Source organism: Molossus molossus, unplaced genomic scaffold (genome assembly GCF_014108415.1).
Source record: "Molossus molossus isolate mMolMol1 unplaced genomic scaffold, mMolMol1.p scaffold_m16_p_9, whole genome shotgun sequence".
NCBI lineage: Eukaryota > Metazoa > Chordata > Mammalia > Chiroptera > Molossidae > Molossus > Molossus molossus.
The window spans coordinates 29,526,510-29,551,594 of record NW_023425403.1 but is presented as its reverse complement, the minus strand read 5'-3'; the positions used below and the strand labels follow the sequence as shown (position 1 = coordinate 29,551,594).

General features: G+C 43.4%; 1 protein-coding gene across 1 annotated transcript; it reads right to left on the bottom strand.

Annotated features, from left to right (window-relative positions):
* Positions 1–1,715: 1,715 nt before the first annotated feature.
* Positions 1,716–23,477, bottom strand: GINS4 (GINS complex subunit 4). The gene is made up of 9 exons (XM_036250068.1): positions 23,344–23,477; positions 20,665–21,118; positions 19,917–20,037; positions 13,056–13,142; positions 11,724–11,837; positions 5,816–5,913; positions 5,321–5,409; positions 2,301–2,391; positions 1,716–2,219 (listed from the first exon to the last, which is right to left on the bottom strand). Exons 3-9 carry the CDS (start codon positions 20,013–20,015, stop codon positions 2,123–2,125), a joined length of 675 nt encoding a protein of 224 aa, XP_036105961.1. The 5' UTR covers positions 20,016–20,037; positions 20,665–21,118; positions 23,344–23,477; the 3' UTR covers positions 1,716–2,122.
* Between the last annotated feature and the right edge of the window lie 1,608 nt (positions 23,478–25,085).

The window sequence follows — 25,085 nt, the reverse complement described above, 5'->3', positions numbered from 1 at the left end:
TAGCACAATGGAAGCAGTGGTGAGTGAGTGTGCATACTCATGACGAGGAGGAAGGACACTTAGGTTCTAGTCTCAGACTTACCATTGAACATCTGCTTTGTTTCCCACCTATTACATACTATCAGTCCTGCCCACTTCTCAGGACAGCTGTGAGGGCCAAATGGGATGTCTGCTAACAAACCTGTAAGTGATCTGGGCTTAGCCTGCCTCTCAGGCCTTGTCCTGCACCATTATGCATGTTGCACACTGTGTTGTAGCCACTGCAGGCATAGCCTGTTTCTACCTCAGGGCCTTTGCACAAGCTGCCTTCTCTGCCTGGAATGGCATTCCTTTTAATCTGTGTGTCCGGCTCCCTCTTGGTTATTCAGATCTCAGCTTACTACAGCAAGATTCACTGAATTCAGTGAGAACCTCTCTGACCACGCAATCTAGTCACTCTCCAGTGAGTCACCCTGTTCTAATTCTCTGCAAGGCATTTATCATCATGTGAGCAGGGATAGTTCCTGCCTTATTCTAGGCTGGAGCCTCAGTGCTTGAACTGTGCTTGTCACACTAAATACTTAACACCCTTGTTAAAATGGCTAGAGAAGGTAAAAACACTCTGGAAAAATAGGCTACTATATGAAATATAAAATGCTTTACTTTATTTTTTTTTTTTATCCTCACCCGAGGATATTTTTCCATTTTTTGTACAGATAGAGTGGGAGGGAGAGAGAGGAAGGGAGAGAGAGAGAGAAACATCGACGTGAAGGGACACATCGAGTGGCTGCCACCCGCACGACCAACCAGGGCCGGGGACAAACTGCAACCGAAGTACGTGCCCTTAGCGGGAACCGAACCCGGGTCTCTCCGGACCGCAGGCCGACGCTCTAACCGCTGAGCCAAACTGGCCAGGGCTACTTTATTTTTAATCTTTACCCGAGGATATGTTTTCATTGATTTTTAGAGCGAGGGAGAGAGATATATTGATGTGAGAGAAACATCGATTGGTTGCCTCACATATGCGCCCTGATTTGGCACCAAATCCACAACCTAGGTACATACTGGGAATCGAACCTGCAACCTTCTGGAGTACGGGATGATGCTCCAACCAACTGAGCCACTCAGCAGGGCTAAAATGCATTTATTAGTTAAACCTTCCTGCTTTCACTTAGTGGTTTCTCTTGGAAATCATAGCAATATTACACTGATTACTCTATCGGCACATATCTCATAAATAAAAATCTCCTGCCTTTTCATTAAGCAAGAAAAGACTGGAATGTAGGCTGCTTTTTATCATGTTTCAAGGAAAGACGATTCATTCACTGTTCACATCCCTTCTTCAGGTATGACGGTGATAATCTCCATTCGCATTAGTTTAATTTCATCCACTTCCCTTGAGAAAGTAAAGAGCTTAAAAAAGAAAGTCTGCTTCTGCGGTCACAATGGAGAACATTAGTGTCACTCTGCTAACAGAGCCGTGGCCAAGGAGGACCAGATGGCCCGGAGGCTGGCTTGGCGAAGCTGCCGAGATTCAGGGAGAGCTGCCGGTCAGCAGCAGGAAGAACATACTGCGTCACGCTACACGCCGAGAACTGTCCCGAGGCTCCTTCTGTCACAAAACTGAAACTTTATGATGATTGATTAGTTTAGTTGTGATTCTCAGTTAATCAAGACAGAAAATGGTTTTAGGTCCAATGTTAGAGGTTCCAAAGGTTTATACAATTTAGAGACATAGCAGAGAAGAAGGCCACAGCTGTTTTCTTTCATCTATTTACACTTTCTACCAGGAAGGTAATGAATTCTCCTGCTACTATCAGGTCAGTGCTAACTACAGTCTCCTAAACATAGGCAATGATGCCTTTTTATGAATTACCTTTACCTCAGTTTCCTTAGTTCAAAAAAGACCACAAAGGGAAAAGGTGAGCAAAGTGAAAGTCACGTATTTGCCCAGTACAGACTGAACAGAGCGCTGGCTCCATCTGCCGATTCGAGCTAAAACGGCAGGAAGTTAGGATACCTGACAAGTCAGCAATCCTGCCTCGAGTGCCTCTGTCGTCCTTAGGCACAAAGCGATATGTGGGGTTTCTCAATATTTTCTCTAAGGTTCCATGTCTTCATTCTTGTTTATTTATTTTTGGTTTTAGATTAGCTGTACGGCTCCAGAAGCAACTAGAGGTGCAATGGTTTTATATCGGATCAAGTGCTGCGAGCCTTCCTCCAAGTCAATCACGTAGTCCCTGGAAAAGGAGGAGAGATGTATGTGCAGGGCTCAGCTGGGAGAAATACTTCCCACTGTCAAAATCACAGACATCACTCACCTCTGCTCATCTGTTTCTGGTTCTACCAGTATGTTTTCTTGGCGTTCTTTCACTCTCAGAAACACATACGAATCTAGATCCGGTTTGGGAACTGCCAGAAAAACAACAATGTAATTAGAAAACACTCAGCTAACATAATCAGGGTTGGAAAAGTTGCTGTGATTAACTGTATCAAGCACTAAGGGACCCATGATGTAAACACATTTTGGGGGTAGGATGCTTTGAAGAGATCTGGTTCCTTCCAGAAAGAGCAACTTCCCCCTCATGATTCCACAGAGAAACCACTCATTCAACAAATAAATAATTAGTACTTCAGACGTGCAGGGAATTCTGCTACACCCAGGGGAGGGTACAAGCACACACGACACACGGTCTGGACAAGATGGTAATGGCAGCACTGGGTGAAACCTCATGTGAGTGGCACATTCCCTCAATGATGTGGGGAGAAAGAAGTCAACATGCACTTTGAAGGAAAGAGTAGGATTTAAAGGAGAAGCATAAGCCTGGTAGGTAACGCCAAGGGCCATGGCAGAAATGTGTATGACCTTTTGGGAGGACAGAGTATACAAATCAAGTTAGAAAATATTTCTGTGTAAAGGAGTAGGAGGAGAGAGAATAGTTAAGTCCTCACTTAATGCCATTGATAGGTTCTGTGGCTCAGTGAAATGTGTAACAAAACCAATTTTACCATAGGCTAATTGATATAAACAAGAATAAGGTTCCTATAGCATTTCATCCACGTTATAAAGAAAGGATATTGAACGAAATGTTATTCGGGGACCTGCTATATTAGAAGACTGGTTCATGTGGTGAGTCTTGAATGCTAGACTGAGTGGTCTCCCTCACTGGCTGATTACAGGTTAAGAAGCTGCTGCCACCCCCATCTTCAGCCCCTAGCCTGTATTTCAAGTAAGTGAGTGGCCCAAGCCGGGCTGCTCCTCGACAGCTCATTTCCTAGTGCTCCGTTTGTACCTGGAGACCCCATCCGCTGCAGGGTCCATAACCTACTGGATAACTGTTCTAAGACCCAGCGCAGGTTTCATGCTGCCCTTGATCCCCTCATTTATAGGAGGGGTTCAGGATAACTGGCTCCAAAGGTCTAAGGTGGGTCCTTCTGGCTGCTCCAGGGTTCTGGGCCTGCCATGGACACCCCAACTTCAACGTCAGTTGACCCCACCAGGAAGCTATTGATGACAGAAAAACCCAGCTTAGATTTCAACATGCCTTCCTGCACCCTGCCATCGGGGTCTACAGTGCTCCAGAGGCTGGAGGGCAACTCACAGCATCTGGGCTCACCAAGCAAGACTCCAATTTCACTAGAGCAGCACCCCCACCCCACCCCACCCCTCCAGCTTCCAATTCCAAGACTAGCTCTAGTCCTTGTAAGGAATCCTGGGCAGCAACGTGTTTTCGGAGGTGTCCACCAGCATCAAGCAGAAGCTGGGACAAGGGCTTAGATCCAGTTCCAGGAATTCAGACGCATGCCCATCAGCAGTCCCATGGCTGCTTTAATCAACTGGTTGCAACAGCAATAAGTAAAGATTAGGGATGTGGTCCTTGTTCCATCCATCCTGTTCTTCCAAGGTGCAGACAAAACTGGCTGAACTGGGCATGGATTGGGCCTTCTGTTTTCTTCAGGCAGATTCACCAAAATGACCAATTCAGAATTCCACAAATCTTGTATAGGCTTGGCTTGCTCCTGGTGTTAGTGGCTACACTGTCCCCCACAAAATTCATATGCTGAAGCTGTAATCCCCAGTACTTCAGAATGGAAATGTGTTTGGTACAGGGCCTTTAAAGAGGCATTTAAGTTAAAATGAGCCTGTTAGGGAGAGACCTAATCTAATCTGACTGGTGTCCTTATAAGAAGAGACACTGGGTGTATGTGCACAGAGGGGCAGCCATGTGAAGAGGCAGAGAGACAGTACCATCTGCAAGCCAAGGACAGAAGGCTCAGAGGAAACCAACCCTGCCAGCACCTTCATCATGGACTTCCGGCCTCCAAATCTGTGAGAAAACAAGTGTCTGCTTTGAGCCCAAGTCCGCGGTACTTTGTTATCATAGCCTGAGCTAAGACATCTGGTGAACTATGTCTCCACTTATCCGGTTCTAGCTTTTCCACCTGCCACAGGGTCAGTGTGAACCAGCACAGGCTGAGTGGGACATAACCTCCCAGGACTCAGCTGTACTTAAACGTGTGGCTTCAGCACACTAAGCTCAGTTTGTCAGCAAGGTGGATTCCAGTCCCTGGACTATTGTTGGATTTGGTCTGGCAATTTTGCCTGACAAGGTCCTTCTCAGATGTGACGAACTGTGAAAGATGAAGAGATGTGGACTTCAACCTATACGCTAGGGGTCCTCAGTTAGTTGATCCAAGGCTAGGAATTACTACCATACGTCCCTCCCCTCGGCTCAGAGCAGAGTTTTATGGCAACTCTGTGAAGAGGGTGAGAGGTGGAGGCGTTGGCCATGCTTTACTTCCCCCAGCTGCCTCCCCCCCAACTCAATCCTGCTCCCTCTCTCTGTAGTGAGAGAAACTCCTCACAACGAAAAGATTAGGAGCCTTTACTATAGGTAACAAGGACTCACTGACGCTTCCTACTTAAACCCTCCTTGGTAGATGGACAGCCCCTGCCCAGCCTGGCACCTGTGAGTTAGAGACTGCTAGATCTTTGAGAGCAGAGACCCTGAGACGTGCAGAAGCCCACAGATCACCAGCGGACTGCTGAAGGAATGAAGGGCTGCATGCCTGAGCGAGTCTACGTTTATAACGGCAGTCATTAGAATTCCAACCTAACCTGAAGAACACATGGCTACCCTTACGCCTGTTTTAAAGGACTTTACATGATTTTTTGGTTTGAACTCAAAACCCTTCTTCTCTTTTCTTTCCAGGGTATCTACATACTTGTCCATGTTTTAGAGAACAGAATAAAGGTAAACATCTTATTTTAAAGCACCTGAAGATACTTGAGATGTAACCTATGGCCCCTCAGGATGACTGAAGAGAATGTTCTTCTTACCTGCCCTCAAGAGGTCCACTTTCTGTAAATTAGGAGGCATATGCTTTAAGGCTACATTCTTTAGATATGTCTCTGTGTTCGCCATGTACCTGAAATACATAAATTAAAATCACTATGGCAACTTGACTGGTAGGAGCTACCAGGTCTATCAGATAGACAACAAAGGCTCGCCCTGGATGGTTTGGCTCAGCAGTTGGAGCGTCGGCCTGCAGTCCAAAGAGACCGGGGTTCGGTTCCCACTAAGGTCGCATACCTCGGCTGCAGTTCGTCCCCGGCTCTGGTTGGTCGTGCGGGTGGCAGCCACTTGATGTGTCCCTTTCACGTGGATGTTTCTCTCTCTCTCTCTCCCTCCCACTCTGTCTGAACAAAATATGGAAGAATGTCCCCGGGTGAGGATAAAAACAAACAAACAAACAAACAAAGGCTCTGAGATCGGCTTCATGGATACAACCACCAAAGCTCATGCTCACAAGCTCACTCTCGCTGCTGACTCACTCTTTGGCAAAGACAAACTCTCCTGGAGAAAGGATAGAAGGCTCCTCCTCATGGCGAGTTTTCTCCTTTTCAAGAATGTGAGGAAAAAACTTCTCTATCTGTGAAGATAAATAAAAATCATCGTGAAAACATCTGTCAAGGCTCAAGTGTCAAACATACTAGTTTTCTGAAATAGGTTGAGGTTAATAAAGAAATTGACTTCAACAATGGCAAGTCTCCATGGTCAAGACTGTTTTTAATAATAAGACCCGTACTCTAGTCTTCAAGAAGGGAGGTTTCAAAGAATTCAGAGAAAAGATAAGGGTTTTAAAATAAATTAGACACTTTTATAAAAGATAATCTGAAAATGTAATTGTAAATGATATTTAAGAGGAAGAGAAGGGGAGATTACAGAACATGTGTATGTAACTGTACGGGGTGTTCTTTTATGAGATGAAACATATACAACAGCTGGAAAGATACCTACAGAATACAAAAGCAGACAGAATAGTGACACTTAATTATAAGAATATAAACAGCAAGCACAAAGCCGACAATGAGGTGAGGCCTGGAAAAATGCTAAGAACTGTAAGAAAATAAAAAGCTAAAACCTACAAAATACAGAAAGGTGTGTGGCTAGGAAACTGGCAGGGACCAGTCTACGGCCTGAAGTCAATGATGTAAGCAGGGGAATGACATTGGTCAGGAGGAACTGAAGGTCAAGATAAAGGAGCAGTTATTTATTTAAAGGAGTTTAAGTTCTTTGCCTTGGATCAATTATGTTCCAGGATAAATTAAATGAACATTTATATGAGGGTTAAGTACACAAAGCATGTTCTCCTGTTATATGAAAACTGCTACTATTACTGTGTCTCTCAGCGTACTAAAAATGCATGTACTAGTTTCCTAATCTCAGATGAATTCCTTCAAGCCCTAGCGGGTTTGGGGTCATGTGGGTGGCAGCCACTTGATGTGCCTCTCTCACATCAATGTTTCTCTCTCTAGAAAAAGATAATTCCTTCAAAAGAGGTGTGAAAGCCCTGGCCAGTTTGGCTCAGCAGTTAGAGCGTCGGCCTGCGGTCCGGAGAGACCCGGGTTCGGTTCCTGCTAAGGGCACGTACTTCGGTTGCAATTTGTCCCCGGCCCTGGTTGGTCGTGCGGGTGGCAGCCACTCGATGTGTCCCTTCACGTCGATGTTTCTCACTCTCTCTCCCTTCCTCTCTCTCCCTCCCACTCTATCTGTACAAAAAATGGAAAAATATCCTCGGGTGAGGATAAAAAAAAAAAAACAAAAAAAAAAAAACAAGAGGTGTGAAAGATTAGAGCTAGGCAAATTTCCCAAGTTTCAAAAATACCGAAGGAAATCACACTTAGATTAGTATCCTTATCATTGATGTGTGGCATTGTATTAGAAGAGATAATTTAAAAGATGGTTTGTGGGACTTCCGGTCAAGATGGCGGCGTAGGTAAACGCGGTATCACGTCCTCCCACAACGACAGCAAAGTTACAACTGAACTACAGAACAACCATCATTCAAAACCGCCTGAAATCTAGCTGAATGGAAGTCCTACAACTATGGAATTAAAGAAGCAGCCACATTGAGACTGGTAGGAGGGGCGGAGATGGACAGGTTGGTCCCACACCCATGTGTGGCGAATAAAAATCAGGATGCAGCCCCGGCTGGTTTGGCTCAGCGGTTGGAGCATCTGCCTGTGGTCCAGAGACCCGGGTTCGGTTCCCGCTAAGGGCATGTACTGCGGTTGCAGTTTGTCCCCGGCCCTGGTTGGGTTGTGCGGGTGGCAACCACTCAATGTGTCCCTTTCACGTCGATGTTTCTCTCTCTCTCTCTCTCTCTTTCTCTCTTCCTCCCACTCTATATGAACAAGAAATGGAAAAATGTCCTCGGGTGAAGATTAAAAAAAAAAAAATCAGGAGGCTACCTTGGCTGGGAAGATCCTCCCTGAGGACTGAGGGGTCCCCGTCCCACACCAGGTGCCCCGCTCAGGGTTGCAGTGCCAGGAAGAGAATCCCCATCACTTCTGGCTGGAAAAACCAGTGGGAACTGAGGCCTAGGGAGGCTGAGGCAGCTGGAACCCCAGGCAGCTCCTTAAAGGGCCGGCGCACGGACTTATCGGACTCTCTCCCTCTAAGCTTGGAGGGGAGGCAGCTCGAGGGGCACCAGAGACACACAGGGAAGAACTGAGCTGTTTGGCACTGGAGCGAGGGCTGGAGAGGGGGCTTTCTCCGGTGCTGTCAGAGGCCTTTGTTCCTTTGGTGAGCCCTTCCCTGGGGCGGCAGACAGAAGCCATACCTGGGACTCCAGCAACCTGGCTCACACTGGCAGCCCCGCCCTGGTGACTCCCTGAGGCCCCGCCCCGCCCCACCCAACTTTCAAGCCCACCCAACTTTCAAGCCCACCCAAGCTGTTGCCAGTTGCTTAACCATAGGATTGGCCTGTCTTGGATCCTGTTTCAGGTTTTCCTAAATTCTTTCAAACAAGTAGCATCTGGTCTCAGATAGCCCATACCTCTCATTAGGTAATACATAGAAACAAATACAGGGAGGCAGTCAAAATGAGGAGACAAAGAAACAGGTCCCAAATGAAAGAACAGAAAACCCCAGGAAAAGAACTAAGCGAAATGGAGACAAGCAACCTAACAGATGCTGAGTTCAAAATACTGCTTATAAAGATGCTCAGTGAACTTAGTGAGAACCTCAGCGAACTTAGTGAGGGCCTCAAAAGCATAAAAAAGGATCAGTCAGAAATGAAGGAGGCACTAACTGAAATAAAGAATAATTTACACAGATTCAATAGTAGAGCAGGTAAATCTAAGAAGCAAACCATTGATTTGGAATATAAGGAAGCAAAAAACACCCAATCAGAACAGCAAAAAGAAAAAAGAATCCAAAAAAGTGAGGAGAGTGTAAGGAGCCTCTGGGACAATTTCGAGCGTACCAACATTCGCATCTTGGGGGTGCCAGAAGGAGAAGAGAGAGAACAAGAAATTGAAAACATATCTGAAACAATAATGGCAGAAAACTTCCCTAACTTGGTGAAGGAAACAGACATACACGTCCAGGAAGCACAGAGAGTCCCAAACAAGATGAACCCCAAGAGGCCCACACCAAGACACATCATCATCAAAATGCAAAAGGTTCAAGACAAAGAGAGAATCTTAAAAGCAGCAAGAAAAAAGCAGTTAGTTATCTACAAGGGAGTTCCCATAAGGCTGTCAGCTGATTTTTCAAAAGAACTTTGCAGGCCAGAAGGGAGTGGCAAGAAATATTCAGAGTGATGAAAAGCAAGAACCTACAACCAAGATTAGCCTATCCTGCAAAGCTGTCATTTAGAATCGATGGCCATATAAAAACTTTCCCAGATAAAAAAAAGTTAAAGGGGTTCATCACCACCAAACCATTATTATATAAAATGTTGAAGGGTCTTTTTGAAGAAAAAGATAAACTATATGAACAAACAAAATGGCAATGAATACATATCTATCAACAATGGAATCTACAAACAAAATGAACAAGTAGAACAGAAACATTCTCATAGATACAGAGAACATTTTGTTGGTTGTCAGATGGGAGGGGGGTTGGGGGAATGGGTGAAAAAGGTGAAGGGATTAAGAAGTACAAATTGGTTGCTAGACTGACAAACCTGAAAGGGAAGGGGGTTGGGGGGTGGGAAGAAATAAACCAAAGAACTTATATGCATAACCAATGGACACAGACAATAGTGTGGGAAAAGGCGGGAGGGGGGCGGGAAGGGGAGGGGGGGTCAATGGGGGAAAAATAAGAAACATCTGTAATACATTCAACGATAAAGATTAAAAAATAAAATAAAAGATGGTTTGTGAATTCAAAGAAGAGTAAGTAGTTAAAAATAGAATTTATCCAAAAAACAACAACAGAAAAGAGAGTGGCCTGGTAGTTGAGGGTGGAGTGAAGAGGCATACTGTATGTCTCAATATTTCCAAAACATGATGTCTTTATGACACCTTTGGGGATAAACTGTCAACCTGCGGCTGGGTGACAGCCTAGAGTGGGAGATTCATAAACAGTTGAACAAAGAATACTGATTCAGCCCAGCTTGCTCAGCAGTTAGAGTGTCAGCCCACACACCAATGAGTTGCGGGTTCGATTCCGGTCAAGGGTACATACCTCAGTTGCAGTTCATCCCCAGGCCTGATTGGGGTTGTATGGGAGGCAACCAGTTGTTGTTTCTCTTTAACATCAATGTTTCTGTCTCTCCCTCCCTCCTACTCTACCTGAAGATAAATAGAAAAATATCCTCGGGTGAGGATAAAAAAAAAAAAAAGAATACTGATTCAACGGACAGATATCAATCTGTAGGGAAGTCTCTGGTGGAATATTCTATCATTGGCCCAGAACTATTAAGGAGTCAGGTAAGACCTTTGATGACATACTTATCAAACTTGCTGATGACGGTGTTAAGAGAGAGCTAATGTATTAGGTAACAAGATCAGGATCCAGAGACCAGGGAAATGGCTCAATTTAACAAGATAAAGCTTAAGAGGAATAAGTATCAAGCTCTACACTTAGGAGTCCAAAATCCAGTCATGCAAATACCAGACAGTGGCAGGAAGGGGTAATGATAGCTTAAAAACTTCAGATAAGGTTAAAGTTAACAATGAGTGCATATGAGCTTAGCGCGATGTGTCTGTCAAACATGCTAATGTAATACAAGGTATTAATACTACCATTTTAACATCCAGAACAAGGGAAATAATCATCCTGCTTTTCACAAACATAACCAAGCTACAACTAGAATACTGTATTCAGACTAGAACTTTGTAAGGAAGAGACCAGCAGAGTAAATGGAAAGAAATGGTTAAAATGTTTAGCTAAGATGGTTCCGATGAGACTCGTGAGCTGTCTTGAGACATCTAAATCATTCCTACATAGGAGAATGTATTTGTTTTGTAATAACTAAGGGGCAAGCAGAGCCAGTGAGAAGAAATTTCAAGGAAGTAAGAACTTTCCAGGGTTACAATAGATATCGTTTGCCCTGGTCAGTGTGACTCAGTGGTTAGAGCGCCAACCAACTGAGGGTTGTGGGTTCAATTCCCAGTAAAGGGCACATACCTGGGCGGTAGGTTCAATCCCCAGCCCTGGTTGGGTGCATGCAGAAGGCAACCAATCAATGTGTCTCTCTCACATCAATGTCTCTCTGTCTCTCTCCGCCTACATTATTCCCTTCCACTTTCTCTAAAAATCAATAGAAAAATAGCCCTGGCCGGTTTGGCTCAGCGGTTGGAGCGTCGGCCTGCGGTGCAGAGACACCCGGGTTCAGTTCCCACGGAGGGCACATGCCTCGGTTGCAGTTTGTCCCTGGCCCTGGTTGGTCGTGCGGGTGGCGGCCACTCAATGTGTCCCTTTCACGTCGATATTTCTCTCTCTCTCTCTCTCTCTCTTCCTCTCTCTCCTTCCCACTCTGTCTGAACAAAAAATGGAAAAATGTCCTCAGGTGAGGATTAAAAAAAAAATAAATAAATAAAAATAATAAAAATCAATAGAAAAATATATCCTTGGATGAGGATTAATAACAAAAAAATATATAATACAAAATAAGAACATTTTGCAATTTCATTTTTATAAGTTAGATGGCCACAGAGCTATAGTTGAATGTCGAGGCAGCACCGCCAGACTGTAACTCCAGGAGGCACCATTCACACAGCAAGTAAGTTGCCTAAAAATGTGCCCTTAGAGGTGTGCAACACATATTCCACCTATGCTCCAGAATAATCTCTTGCCTTCCTTACTCTTTAGCTACCCTGATATTGTGTCTCAGCACCATCTTCCGGGCCTAGACCCTCCCAGGCCCAGCCTAACTTCTGCCCACGGTGCTCAGTCTGTATTATAGACTGCATTGCCTTAACACCTACAGGTATCTCCATGACAGACCTTCATGAGTCGACATCGCAAGTAGCTGCTAAGGACATAGCGGATCCTCTCCATCTCCATTCGATGGATACTGATCTTCAGATCCCCCTTCTTTGCTCTCCTGAGATTTTCTTCCTATTGAAAGGGAAAAAAAAAAGTTTATAAAAAAACATAATATTCAAAGACTAAGAACCTTCTTTGTTTAATCTATACACAGCCCACAAGGACCATTGCCTAGCATTGGCAATGTTGAGGACTCAAACGCTACATTTAGCTCAAAGGAAAACAAAATATTCATAAGAGTTCTCATCTTCTTATAATTTCTTAATTACATAAATAATATATGACTAGTCTTATATCATGTTCAAACAATACTCATTTACATGTACCTCAGATATATGGTGGGTTTTGTCTCAGATCACGGCAATAAAGTGGGTTACGCTATTTTTACTGGTGGAGGGTCTTGCCTTCAATTTATAAAAAAGAAAAAAGAAAAATGCAACATCTGTGAAGTGTAATAAAGTGAAGTGCAATGCAATACAATGGGGTATGCCTGTACTAGAACATGACCACTTAAGTAGAATATGAATATGATTGGTCAGAAGAGCCTACAAGAACTCCAACCCAACTGTAATGGAGATAATACAGCATACAGAAGAAATCTCTAAAGGGTCTAAAAAGTAGTGTTAAAATAGCAGCTGAAAAACTATAAAACAATGTTTTATTTTATTTTTTTAAAAATATGTTTTTATTGATTTTTTAGAGAAAGAGGAAGGCAGACATAGATAGAAACATCAATGAGAGAAACATGGATCAGCTGCCTCCTGCACGCCCCCTACTGGGGATCGAGTTTGCAATCTGGGTATGCACCCTGACCAGGAATCGAACCGGGACCTCTCAGTACATGGGACGATGCTCAATCCACTGAACCACACAGGACAGGCTAAAATATCAATGTTTTAAAGCTACTCTGAGGTTGATAAACACTTATGCCAAGCTTATCTAAGATTAGGGCCACAAACTCAAATGTCTACCAGGACCAGACAGGTAAGATATATGAGAAAGGTGAGTAGTTAGAGACTATGGGGAACTGGACAGCACACTGAAAAGGGGAGGCCCTGACCTTGCTTTGGTCAGATGTTCTTATATACAAATGTGAGGCTGGTGAGGACAGGTTTTTAAACGTTTCATGGAGAGCTAATGTCAAGATATTCACAGGTACTCTCATGCTTTGTAAATATAGATAACTAATTCAATATTTAAAAAACAAACTAGGTTGGACCAACAAAATGGATTTGCTATAGTGGCGAACCCTTTCTCTTCTTTTGTAACCCTGGGATAAGCAACTCTTACCATGTGGTCTAGCTGTTCCATGACACATTCTACAATTTCAGGCTTGCTTTCCAGGAGGTCAGGAGCAAACTTTTCATTCATCCAAGCCTAAAAAACAATGCCCCCAAAAAAGTACATATACACACAAACACCCCACTCATAACGGAGCAAAACAACTCTGTAAGTCAGTACAAAGCCCATGAAAATCACGGTTGTCTGAGGCAAAGAAAACTGCCTACCAGTTGGAAATACTAAAAATGTGTTGAAGGCAAGCTGTTTAATAATAGCTTTTCCACTTCTTTTAGTAGGAAATTGTGTTTATAACCTTATATTTAACCATTACAAAAAAAATCACCGTTCACTTCAAAAGTGTGGTCAGAATACTTATTGCTAAGAATAACACCACCTGGTGTTCAAACATATCTTCCACCAAGGAGCATCAACACATTTTCTTCACCTGCTATTTCCACCAGGGGGCACCAGCACCTTTCTATTTGGGGAGATGAAGTAACACCACATAAATCTATACATCTCTTTATTCCTGAAGCTCAGAGTACTTTGCAAATACTTTTTCATCCATCATCAGAACATCTGAGAGGAAATGAATATATAGTTATTCTCATCTCATCGATGAGAAAACACAAATTATTTACTAACTGCCCAAGAGTATAAAGCATCGCAATAGAAGTGGATATTCATCTATTAAACAGAGTTGGAACAAGAGTTTAAGTCCCTAATTTATGACTCAGGCCCAGATGCATGGTACATTTCAGAAATTACCAAGGCTTAGAAAAGTGAAATATCCACAGCTGATTGAGGAAAAGTATAGCCATCTTTCAGTTATAGGAAACTTAGTTTTAACAGATCTGAATTACAGGCCAATTAAGCTCAATGTATTCCTTCTGAAGTCATTCAGTCTCTTCTTCTCCAATTATCACCATCAAGACACATTATTAAGTACTGGACTATCATAAATTTTTTTCAGGTGCTCAAGTTCCTGTACTAGTGTTGCAGAAATTAACCAGAAAGACAACCTGCATTTTCAAGACACATAATGAATGAGAAGAGCACACTGTCACAGAGAACTTACAAAGCAGTTTTTCATTTTAACTGATTTTATTAAATATTAGTAAGTACAGCCCTGGCCAGTTTGGCTCAGCAGTTAGAGTGTCGGCCTGCGGACTGAAGAGTTGTGGGTTCGATTCTGGTCAAGGGCACATAACTCAGCTGTGGTTTGGTCCCGGCCCTGGTCTGGGTCCTGTGGGAGGCAAGATGTCTCTCACATCGATGTTTCTCTCTCTCCCTCCCTCCCACTCTGACTGAAGATAAATGGTGAGGATTTAAAAAAAATTAAATTAGTAAGTACAAACATACTTATAAAATACATATGAACATGAAGGACAGTGATATAAATATCTGTGTACATATAACTTTATTAACAATTAGTATTAATATTTTATATATTTTTTTATTTTGGTTAATCCTCTCCTGAGGATATTTTTTCCATTGATTTTTAGAGACAGTGGAAGGGAAGGAGAGAGAGAGACACAAAGAGAGAAACATCAATGTGAGAGAGACATTGATTGGTTACCTCCTGCATGACCTTGACCAGGGAAGGGGACTGAACTGCAACCGATGTATGAGCCCTTGACCAGAATCAAACCCGAGACTCTTTGATCTGCAGGCTGATGCTCTAACTGCCAAGCCAAACCGGCCAGGGCAATAATATCAATATTTTAAAAGTCTCTATGTGTCCCTATCTCCTCAGAGGTAATCATTAGCTTTAATTTAATGTTAAATTTTCTGTAGTTTTGCCCTGGCCCATGTGGTTCAGTTGGTCGGGCTGTGCACTGAGAGGTTGCTAGCTCAGTTTCTGGTTGGGGCACATGCCCAGGTTGCAGGCTTGATCCCCAGTGTGGGATGTGTGTGAGACAGCCGATCCACTGATGGTTCTCTCTCATCAATGTTTTTCTCTCTCCCTCTCCCTTCCCATCTCTAAAATTAATTTAAAAAAACAAAAACAAACATTTTAATTTTCTGTAGTTTCACTACATTTGTTCTTCTCTCCACATAGTGCTTTCCAACCTTTATGTGACAGGACATTCAAAGAAAATGACACAACTTGCATGGCACACTAGGGTAAAATGGAGTAGATTTGGGGGGGTTTACCATTTATATTATAAAATTATAATAAAATATAAAACAGGGGGAAACAGATTAGTATAAAACTTTACAATAAAATCTTTTTAAAAATTCTAGAGAGAAAACTGTGTTTAAATCCATGGTCTTTTTTTAGTTAATCCTCACCCAAGGATATATTTCCATTGATCTTTTAGATAGAATAGAAAAGAGGGAGGAATAGAGAGGGGGGAGAGAGAGAGAAACATCAATGTGAGAGAGACACACATCAACTAGTTGCCTCCCACAGGACCCATACCAGGGCTGGGGATTGAACCTGCAACCCAGGCATACCTTTGACTGGAAATCAAACCTGCAACCCTTCGATCCACAGGCTGATGCTTTAACCACTGAGCAAAACAGCCAAGGCAAATCCGTGGTCTTTTAAAAAATAATGTTCTCTGTTTAAAATGGCTACATCTGGTTCCTAATAAAAAAAGTTTTTTTTAATTTTAAAATTAATTTATTGATTTTAGAGAGGAAGGGGAGGAGGGAGAGAGCGCGCGCACAGAGAGAGAGAGAGAGAGAGAAACATTGATTTATTGTTCCACTTATTTATGCATTATTGGCTGATTCTTTTATGTACCCTGACTGGAGAGTAAACCTGCAACCTTGGTGTATCGGGTCAACTCTCTAACTAACCGAGTTACCCAGTCCATGATCAAAATTTTTAATGACAATTTGTTCATCATGTTGTGGGCTAAGGTGTGTTTCCCTCCATCCCTCATTCCTATGTTGAAGTCCTAACTCCTAGTACCTTAGAATGCAACTGTATTTGGAGACTGGGTCTTTAAAGACGTAATTAAGTTGAAATGAGGTCATTTAGGTGGACCCTGATCCAGTATGACTGGTGTCCTTTTAAGAGGGGTAAATTTGAACACACACACAGAGGGAAAACCATGTGAAGACACGTGGAGAAGATGACCATCTACAAGCCCAGGAGGCAGACCTCAGAAGAAACCAACTGCACCAGCCCCTTGATTTTAGACTTCCAGCCTCCAGAGTTGAGAAATTTCTGTTCTTTAAGCCACCCAGTCTTTGGTACTTTGATATGCAGTCTTAGCAAACTAATACAAACATTAAAATGAGAAACTATGCACTGTAGGTAGTAAGTTTTAAGTCTTTTTTTTTTTTATCCTCACCGGAGGACATTTTTTTGATATTTTGTTCAGATAGAGTGGGAGGGAGGGAGAGAGAGAAACATCAACGTGAAAGGGACACATCAAGTGGTTGCCACCCACATGACCCCAACAGGGGCCGGGGACAAACTGCAACCGAGGTACGTGCCCTTAGCGGGAACCGAACCCGGGTCTCTCCAGACCGCAGGCCGATGCTCTAACTGCTGTGCCAAATTGGCCAGGGCAGTTTTAAGTCTTTTTTTACAGACATTCAAGAATATCCCATATATACTCCTGGAACTGTGTTTATCAGTGGCCCTTGTCGGATTGCTCCTTAGGCCATGTTATGCAGTTCAAGTCTGTGTCCAGTTGCAACAGCTGTGCAGGTAGCAGGCCAACTCCTTGGCTGCATTCAGGGCATTTCAAGAGAGCACTAGGCCAGAGGTGCAACTCATGCTCACTGCTAAGCTGAGGCTGTGCCATCAGATGCCACTATCCTCAGGCTGCCTTCCAAGGGGACCCTGACGATACCCACAGGAGGCAACCAGCCTGGGGGCTCTCGCTACTCCAGAAGGTGAAGGGTCAAGGTCACTCAGGCATCTGCAGCACACCAGTGTGTGCCAGCCACATCACCCAAGCTGGCAAGCTCTTCCTTCAACAAGAGTTTTGCATGTGTTAATATAGTTTCTTCAGCAACTTAATTTTGTTGTTCTACATTATGTTCCTGAGAGTTATCCATGCTGTTGCAGGAATTAACTTTTATTTGTTTTATCGTTTTTTTCTCATTGGGTGTATGCCATAATTTTTTATGCATTCTATTGTTGAAGGATATCTACTTGCAATTTTTAACTATTGCAAGCAATGCTATGAACATTTTGTGCATATGTCCTGGAGTGCACATGAAAGTTTTCTCTAGGGTACATATGAGGAAGTAGAATGATTGGGCCACAAGATATGTGTGCCTTCAACTGGACTAGACAATAACACATTATTTTCCAATATGACTGTATCAATTTCCATGTTCCCTGCAGTATACAAGTGTGCAAACTGCTTTAGATCCTTCCCAATACTTTACATTGTTCACTTCTTTCATTTCTGCCAAATGATGAGTATAAAGTGATATTTCATTGGGATTTAAATTTTAATTTTTCTGACTACTAAAAAGGTTGAACATCTTTTTATATAATGGTCGGCCATCCTGGTTTCTGCTTCTGGGAGATGCCCGTTAAGACTTCGTTTTCCTGCCCTGGCTGGTTTGGCTCGGCACTTAAAGAGTTGGCCCGTGGACCACAGAGTCACAGGTTCAATTCTGGTCAAGAGCATGTACCTTGGTTGTGGTTCGGTACCCAGCTCTGGTCAGGGTCATGCAGGAGGCAACCAATCGATGTGTCTCTCTCACAAAGATGTTTCTCTGTCTGTCTGTCTCTCCCTCCCACTCTATCTGAAGATAAATGGAAAAATATCCTCGGGTAAGGATTGGGGGAAAAAAAAAAAAAAGACTTCATTTTTCTTCTGGTCAGTTTGTTTACGTATTGCGGATACGAATTTTTTGTCAGTTATATATGCTGCAAATCTTTTCTCCCAGTTTTGTGACATGTCTTTTTACTCTCATCAAGGTGTAAAAACAGAGTTCTTACTTTTAACGTAGTTGAATATATCAATTTTTCCTTTGTGGTCTGTGTTTTTTAATTTTTGTTCAATGAATCCTTTCCTAATAAAGCAGAGGCTCTTAACCTGGGTTCTGCAAACTAGGCGGGCAGATTTCAGGGTGTCTGTAAATCTCCTGAAATTAAATGCAAAATTCTACATGGGTATATCTATGTATTATTTAGGGAAGAAGAGCCAGAGTTTTCACTGGATTTTCAAAAAGGTATGTGATATAAAATCAAATTAAGAATCACTGCTAGCCCTGGCCGGTTTGGCTCAGCGGTTAGAGCGTCGGCCTGCGGTCCGGAGAGACCTGGGTTCGGTTCCCGCTAAGGGCATGTACCTTGGTTGCAGTTTGTCCCCGGCCCTGGTTGGTCGTGCGGGTGGCAGCCACTCGATGTGTCCCTTTCACATCGATGTTTCTCTCTCTCTCTCTCTCTCTCTCCCTCCTGCTCTATCTGAACAAAGAATGAAAAAGTGTCCTCGGGTGAGGATAAAAAAAAAAAAAAAAAGAATCACTGCTATACAGTATGGATTAGCATATAAGATATAATTTTAAAGCTATGTCCCTTTGGTTTTGTCACTCAGGATGGCACATATGGAAGGAAAGAATGAAGAATACTGAAGTGACAAACATGAGTGAGTTCTGGAAAGGGGCAGTTAAAGGGAGTAGACAAGAATAAGGCAGCAGGTATAGTGGATTAAGAGCATGCATTTTGTGGTCAAAGAAACCTGGTTCATTTCCTGGCTTTGCTGCCACTGTGTGACCTTGGGCAAGTTACTTTACATCTTAAGTTTCAGTTTCCTCATCTATAAAATGGAGTTATCAGCAATATCTGCCTCATTGAGTTGTTGTAAGAATTATTACTACTCACAGCTAACATTCAGTGAGTGCTCATTATGTGTCAGATATGCTAAGCACTTAATATATATGTATTACCTCATTTAATCCCCACAACAATTCGGTGAGGTAGCCACTATTATTAACTCCATTACACCTTCAAGAAAGTGCTTGAGACAAGCTGTGTAACTTGTCTAAGGTCACAGAATAAGGCTAGCAGCATGGAGGGATTTATTTATTAAAAAAAAAATCTTTTTCTTTATTGATTTTTAGAGAGAGAAAGGAAGTGAGAGGGAAGAGAGATAGAAACATCGATGAGAGAGAACATCCACTGGCCGCCTCCTGCATGCCCCCCACTGGGGATTGGGACCACAACCTGGGCATGTGTCCTGCCCGGGAATCGAACCGGCGACCTCTTAGTGCATAGGTTGATGCTCAACCACTGAACCACACTGGCTGAGTAGCACAGAGGGATTTAAATACAGATAGTCTGAACTCCTAACTACTATAGGTTCACGAGACAATAATTGTAAATAACAGACTGGTACAGAGGAAATAATCCAACCGTAGCTATTATAACTAAAAGGAGAGAGAGCCTTGAAATGATTTTAGATAAGCAGTGGAAATTTAGAGAAGAGTTGCAAAAGAAAAAGTATATGGGAAGGAAAAAAAGACCTGTTTTCTTCTAAAAAAAAAAAAAAAGGTGTTTCAGCACTTTCCTAAGCCAGGCATTCTACAGGGAACCAACAGATGTTTGAAGGGACTAAGGCATAAAATTTACAAGTCACCACAACACCTCTGTAGTCCCTGCAAATGCCAAGTAGCAAATTCTTGCTCTGTGAACTGTTCTAGTGAATGTTGCCAAAGCTGTCACTTCCTGGCCCCACTTGAGGATTTTGTATTTGGCACAATGAGGTCTCTAACAGAGGCTGACCCCCCCTACTTTTTATTTCTGTGTAGATGGTAAGATCCAGTCCCTCTTCTCTTGAAATAAGCTTTGAATTCCATTTCTTCACTTCCTGATTCCTGACATTTGCACAGCTGGACTAAATAAAAAGGCTAAGATTGGAGCAAGGGGATTCTATTTGGGAAGCTTACCTGCTCCAGCCTTTCAATGAGCTCTGCAGGAGTTAGGACCACCTCCTCACTACCCGCATCAGAGTCCTGTCCCGGGAGATTCAGTTCCTCCTCTGCCATCTTCTCTGAAACCTGGAACCTACTGAGAATAACAGAACCAATACTCTTCTACGTTTTCCACTTATTTGCAAGAACAGGCAAGTAGGTATCTACAACTGGGGTTGTAGAGGCTCACTGCCAGTGGCTAGAGAATTCATAGGCTTTGCTTTTTCAATTCTTTGCCTCTTCCTTAACACAGGTATCAGTTTCCCAAAGAGGTCACCCCTTGTAAGTGTTTCCACATACATCTGGAATTGAGAACCTATCACACCATGTGATGATTATTTGTCGATATCCTCTCCTTAGTGGCTGTGGTCGCTTCAGTTCGAATATGAATCACGCATCTGCCCTGTGCCCTGCACTTCTAAGTACTGGGGGCATAATTACCTGTGTGGTCCTTGAGCTTAGAACAGTGTTCATCTCACAGCCGGCACTTAAAATTGTTGGGAGGACTAATCAATGTCTAATTTCCTAGAGTCGCAAAGCCCAGCAACATCAAACCAGTGATTCTAAAGGCTTGAGAAGGCGGGTGGAGGCAACAGGAAGTCCCCGGAGCCTCAGGGAAACTGCGAGCATATATATTCCTCTCGCTCCTCTCCTATCTGGTGCCGAGAGCACAGAGAAACCCCCTCCCCCAACACACACACAGAGGTCCCACTCGGATGCTCACCTGGGCACCTGACGGGCAGTCAGCGGCTAGGACGGGAAGCTCGTGGGCAAGCAGACCCGGCTCTGCTAGGGAGCACCTGGCACCGGAACAATCTTCTCTGGGCCTTTCCTAACCTTACCGGACCCTCCACTGCTCAGTTCCCGCGCTCCTCTTAGACTCGTCCCTCCAGGCACAACGTCACCGCTCACGGGAACGGCACTGACCAATCACGGCCCGGCGGCCCGGTGGCCCCGCCCCAGGGGGTGGAAACTTGCGTCTCGGTTTTCCTAACCTCCAGTAAGGACGCAGTGAGAAGCTTGTCGGGGTAAGCCCCGCCCACCTCGGCCGGCACGTTTGTGCAGTCCGGGTTGACACCACTCAGAGATGGTCGGCAGGGGGCGCCTCGCCACCGCTCCGAGAGGACGTGGCGGCGTCTGTCCTCCCGCTGGGCGCAGTCCCCAGAGGATGTCCTGGGCTGTCGGGGAGCACACAGAGAAATAGGCTCTGTTAAAATCAGGCTACTTCACAGCCCGTAGATGTTTCTCTCACATCCATGTTTCTGCCTCTCCTTTCCTCTCTCTATAAAAAAAATCAATAAAAACAAAACAAAGAAAAAATCAGGCCACTTAAAATTGAGTCCTTCTGGTTCCTTCATGTTTGCAGGGCCTTCAGCTATGGCCACTACTTCCAGGTTTACAAACCTTTAGGCTAGCTGTTTAAAAAATTAATTTTAATTTTTCATCACCATTTATCCCCTCTATGCCCTCTTCCACGAGGGTAGTGTTTTTATTTCTTTTTTAAAAAATGTTTTAATAGTTCTTTTTTAAATCCTCACCCGAGGACATTTTTGCATTTATCATCAGATAGACTGGGAGGGAGAGAGGGAGGAAGAGAGAAAGAGAAACATGGATGTGAGAGAGACACATCAAGTGGCCGCCACCCACACAACCCCAACCGGGGCCAGGGACAAACCGCAACCGAGGTACCCGCCCTTGGTGGAACCGAACCTGGGACTCTCTGGTCCACAGGTGGATGCTCCAACCACTGAGCCAAACCGGCCAGCGCAATAGATTGTTTTAGAGAGAGGAAGAGAGAGAGAAACATCCATGCGAGAGAGAAACATGGATCAGCTGCCTCCTGCACACCCCCTACTGGGGATGGGGCCCGCAACCTGGGCATGTGCCCTGACCTGGTTGTATTGGGGACCTCTCAGCCCATGGGCACTGAGCCACACCGCTGGGCTAGGCTAGTGGATTTTAGAGCCCGGTACCAGACCACCAGCAATAGCATGGTCTGGCAACCCTGAGAAATGCAGGTTCAGGCCCCGCCCAGACCTGCTGAGGCAGAAACTCAGAGAGGGGCGTGTGGTTCAACAGACTCTCCAGGTGAGTCTGGTGCAGGGGAGGTTGGAGAACCACTGCGTTAGGAAACGCTTCCATCTCAGCAGTTTGACGAGAGGATATTTTGACGTTTATTGCTTGTGCCTTGTACCTTTAATGTAGGGGGAAAGTATATACTTGTATATATATATAATTTTTTTCTTTGTGTGATGTCAGTTTTTCTTCTCTGAATTGCTGATGCTTTTTTTCTCCGCTCTCTGTTTTCTGTGCAATGTCACTTCTGGCTCCCCTAGAAATGTGTCTTCCCTATCAATCTGAAGACTTTCCTTTGTGACGTTTCCTTTGCCATATTAATTGATCAGGAAAACAAGTTTGGCTAACTGACAAGTTGATAGTACCTGCCTGATTGCAATCATGTTATAGGAATCATTACAGTAGAATACATGGAGTGAGAGAGTGGGCATATTTACCAAGGGCTATGGAAGCTGAGGGCCATCTAAGAAGGATTCCAAAAGGAACGGACGTTTAAGCTGTGTCTTGCAGAATGACTTTTGCTAATGACAAATAGATGGACTTTTCAAGGTCTTTTTCAAATCTGTGGTTCACTGGTTTGGTAATACAGTGGTTTTTAGTTGTGTCTTTTCCAAAGATAGCTACTCTGATGTAGATCTCATCCTACCTACTCTTCTTACAATATGATGTTGACACTCCTCTATGGAGAGGTGGGGTCTATGTTTTTGCCTTTTAAATCTGGGAACACCTTTGTAACTGTCTTGACCAAGAGAATGTGGCCAAAGGGATGCCGTGTGACTTCCAGAGATAAGTCATAAAAGGTAGTGTGACTTCCATCCTGCTCTCTTTCTCGAACCATGTGCCTTAGGAGCAATGAGCTGATACGTAAGAAGACTAGTGACCCTGCAGCTGCCATGCTGAAGGGTCTGTGTGGAAAAGTCACATAGAGATAGAGAGCGATGTCCAAGGAGCCCCAGCAGCCCTTGCTGTTCTGTCCCCCAGGTGTCTAAATTGAATGAGCCTTCAGATGATTCCATCTCAGGCTTTGAGTAATCCCAGCTAACATGGAGGAAGTAGAGCTACCCCAGCAGAACTCTATCCAGAATGCAGATTTGTGAGCACAATATTGTTGTTTTATTCTCCTAAGTTTTGGGGTGCTTTGGTATGCAACATTAGGTGACCGAACATTAGATCACTGGACTATATTTGAACACAGTCCCATTCTTGTATAATTCTCATTACTACCTAGCTTTTCAAAGGTCTTTATTTATATTCCTTAAGTGATATATATTTGAATCCAAACACCAATAACTTCTCCACACAATTACCAGTTACTTAGTTTACTTACTTAGAGACTTCCGTTCTCTGGTGCCAACTGCTTTCTCCAATCTCCCACGGCAACTCTCTTGGGGAGGTGAAGCCTGGCTTCTGCGTCCTTAAATAGAGGTGTGATCTTAAACAAGTCACTTCTCTGGGCTTCAGTTGCACTGCCTGAGAAGTGAGAACATGTGTCTTCCTGAAGGCAAAGGGATAGATCAAAAATTGGGGGGAGGGAGCTTTTGCTTCGAAGATCTTTGATTTCAACTATCACTCATCAGAAAAAAACCACTTCAGAGTAAAATGAGTTTGCAGAGAAAGATTTTTGCTATGTAAAGAAGAAGAATTTAAGGAGATGTTCAGAAAGAATATATGGAGCTACCTACCTGGTGGGGGAGCAGCACAAACTTGTGGTGAAACTATTGGTCAAATGGCACTGGAAAGTTCAGAAAAGTGGGAGAAAATACAGGCCATGAGTTATGTTATGTAGAATGAAGAGAAACATCAGGAACACCTGATTGATGTGCACCTCGGTCAAGAACTTTTATTTATTTTTTTATTTTATTTATTTATTTTTTATCCTCACCCGAGGACATTTTTTCGATATTTTGTTCAGATAGAGTGGGAGGGAGAGCGCAAGAGAGAAACATCCACGTGAAAAGGACACATCGAGTGGTTGCCACCCACACGACCCAACCAGGGCAGGGGACAAATTGCAACCGAGGTACGTACCCTTAGCGGGAACCAAACCTGGGTCTCTCCAGACTGCAGGCCTACGCTCTAACCACTGAGCCAAACCGGCCAGGGCTCGGTCAAGAACTTTAAAAAATAATTACATACCCATATAAATGGAATGACAGTCATTAAAATAATCCCATAAAAAAGAGAATTACATAGGTTATGATAGCAGGAGGATGAAATTTGATGCTGATAAATGAAACTGCAGGACAGAATTTGTAGGCAAGTTGTGATGATTAGAAGAGCAAAATGAACATGAATTCAGACAAGTAAAACATGGAGCTACAGACAGAGCGAAAGCAAAAGGCTAATGACGAAAGTTGAAGAGGATGCAGAAAATAGCACCCCATGCATTTGAAGAAAGTGAAAAGTCAATGCAATTTCCAGATATTGCTCAACGAAGAAATTAGCTGCAGTTAAAGACGCAACAAATAGAAACAGCCAAAATATTTATGGATAGCTATGGAAATATACATGAATAAAGATGAATCTAATTCTTGTCGATCACCAAGGAGAACAGATGAAATATACCTATCCGTACAATATCGTGAGCCTTTTTGCAGAAAGATCCTTTTGAAATACAAGGTAATATCATCATTATTGTTTTCATATCATCACTGCCCTTGCTCATTTGGTCAACAGCTGTTTCTCACTGTTCCCTTCCTTTGAATTTCATCACATTTTTAGATTCACTCTCCTAAGAACCAGAGCATTAAGTTTTGGGGAGTGTATGACTTAAGCAAAATTTAACCCCCAGTTGTTCTGAATAAATGAAGATTTGGACTAAAGAGGGTAACTTGGATTTTTAAAGAAGGCAGAAAAATACTCTTAGGATATTTTCTTTTAGCCTCACAAGGAAAACTATTTGCCGGTGAATTTGCAAGTATTTTTCTGGCCAGTGGTAAAACTTCATACTTGCTTTTATGGCTAAGATGCTGAAAAACTCAGGAGGCCACGGCCAGGCTTGGACCTCACTGACAAATGTAAAATCTGGGCAGTTTATGATATTCCTAATTCCTTTCCCCCTCAAACTTT

Coding starts and splice junctions, on each gene's coding strand:
- GINS4 (XM_036250068.1), bottom strand. CDS start 20,015: ATGGCAGAGGAGGAACTGAATCTCCCGGGACAGGACTCTGATGCGGGT. Junction 13,143..19,916: donor TCATTGAAAGGCTGGAGCAG/GTAAGCTTCCCA, acceptor ATTGTTTTTTAG/GCTTGGATGAATGAAAAGTT. Junction 11,838..13,055: donor TGGAACAGCTAGACCACATG/GTAAGAGTTGCT, acceptor CCCTTTCAATAG/GAAGAAAATCTCAGGAGAGC.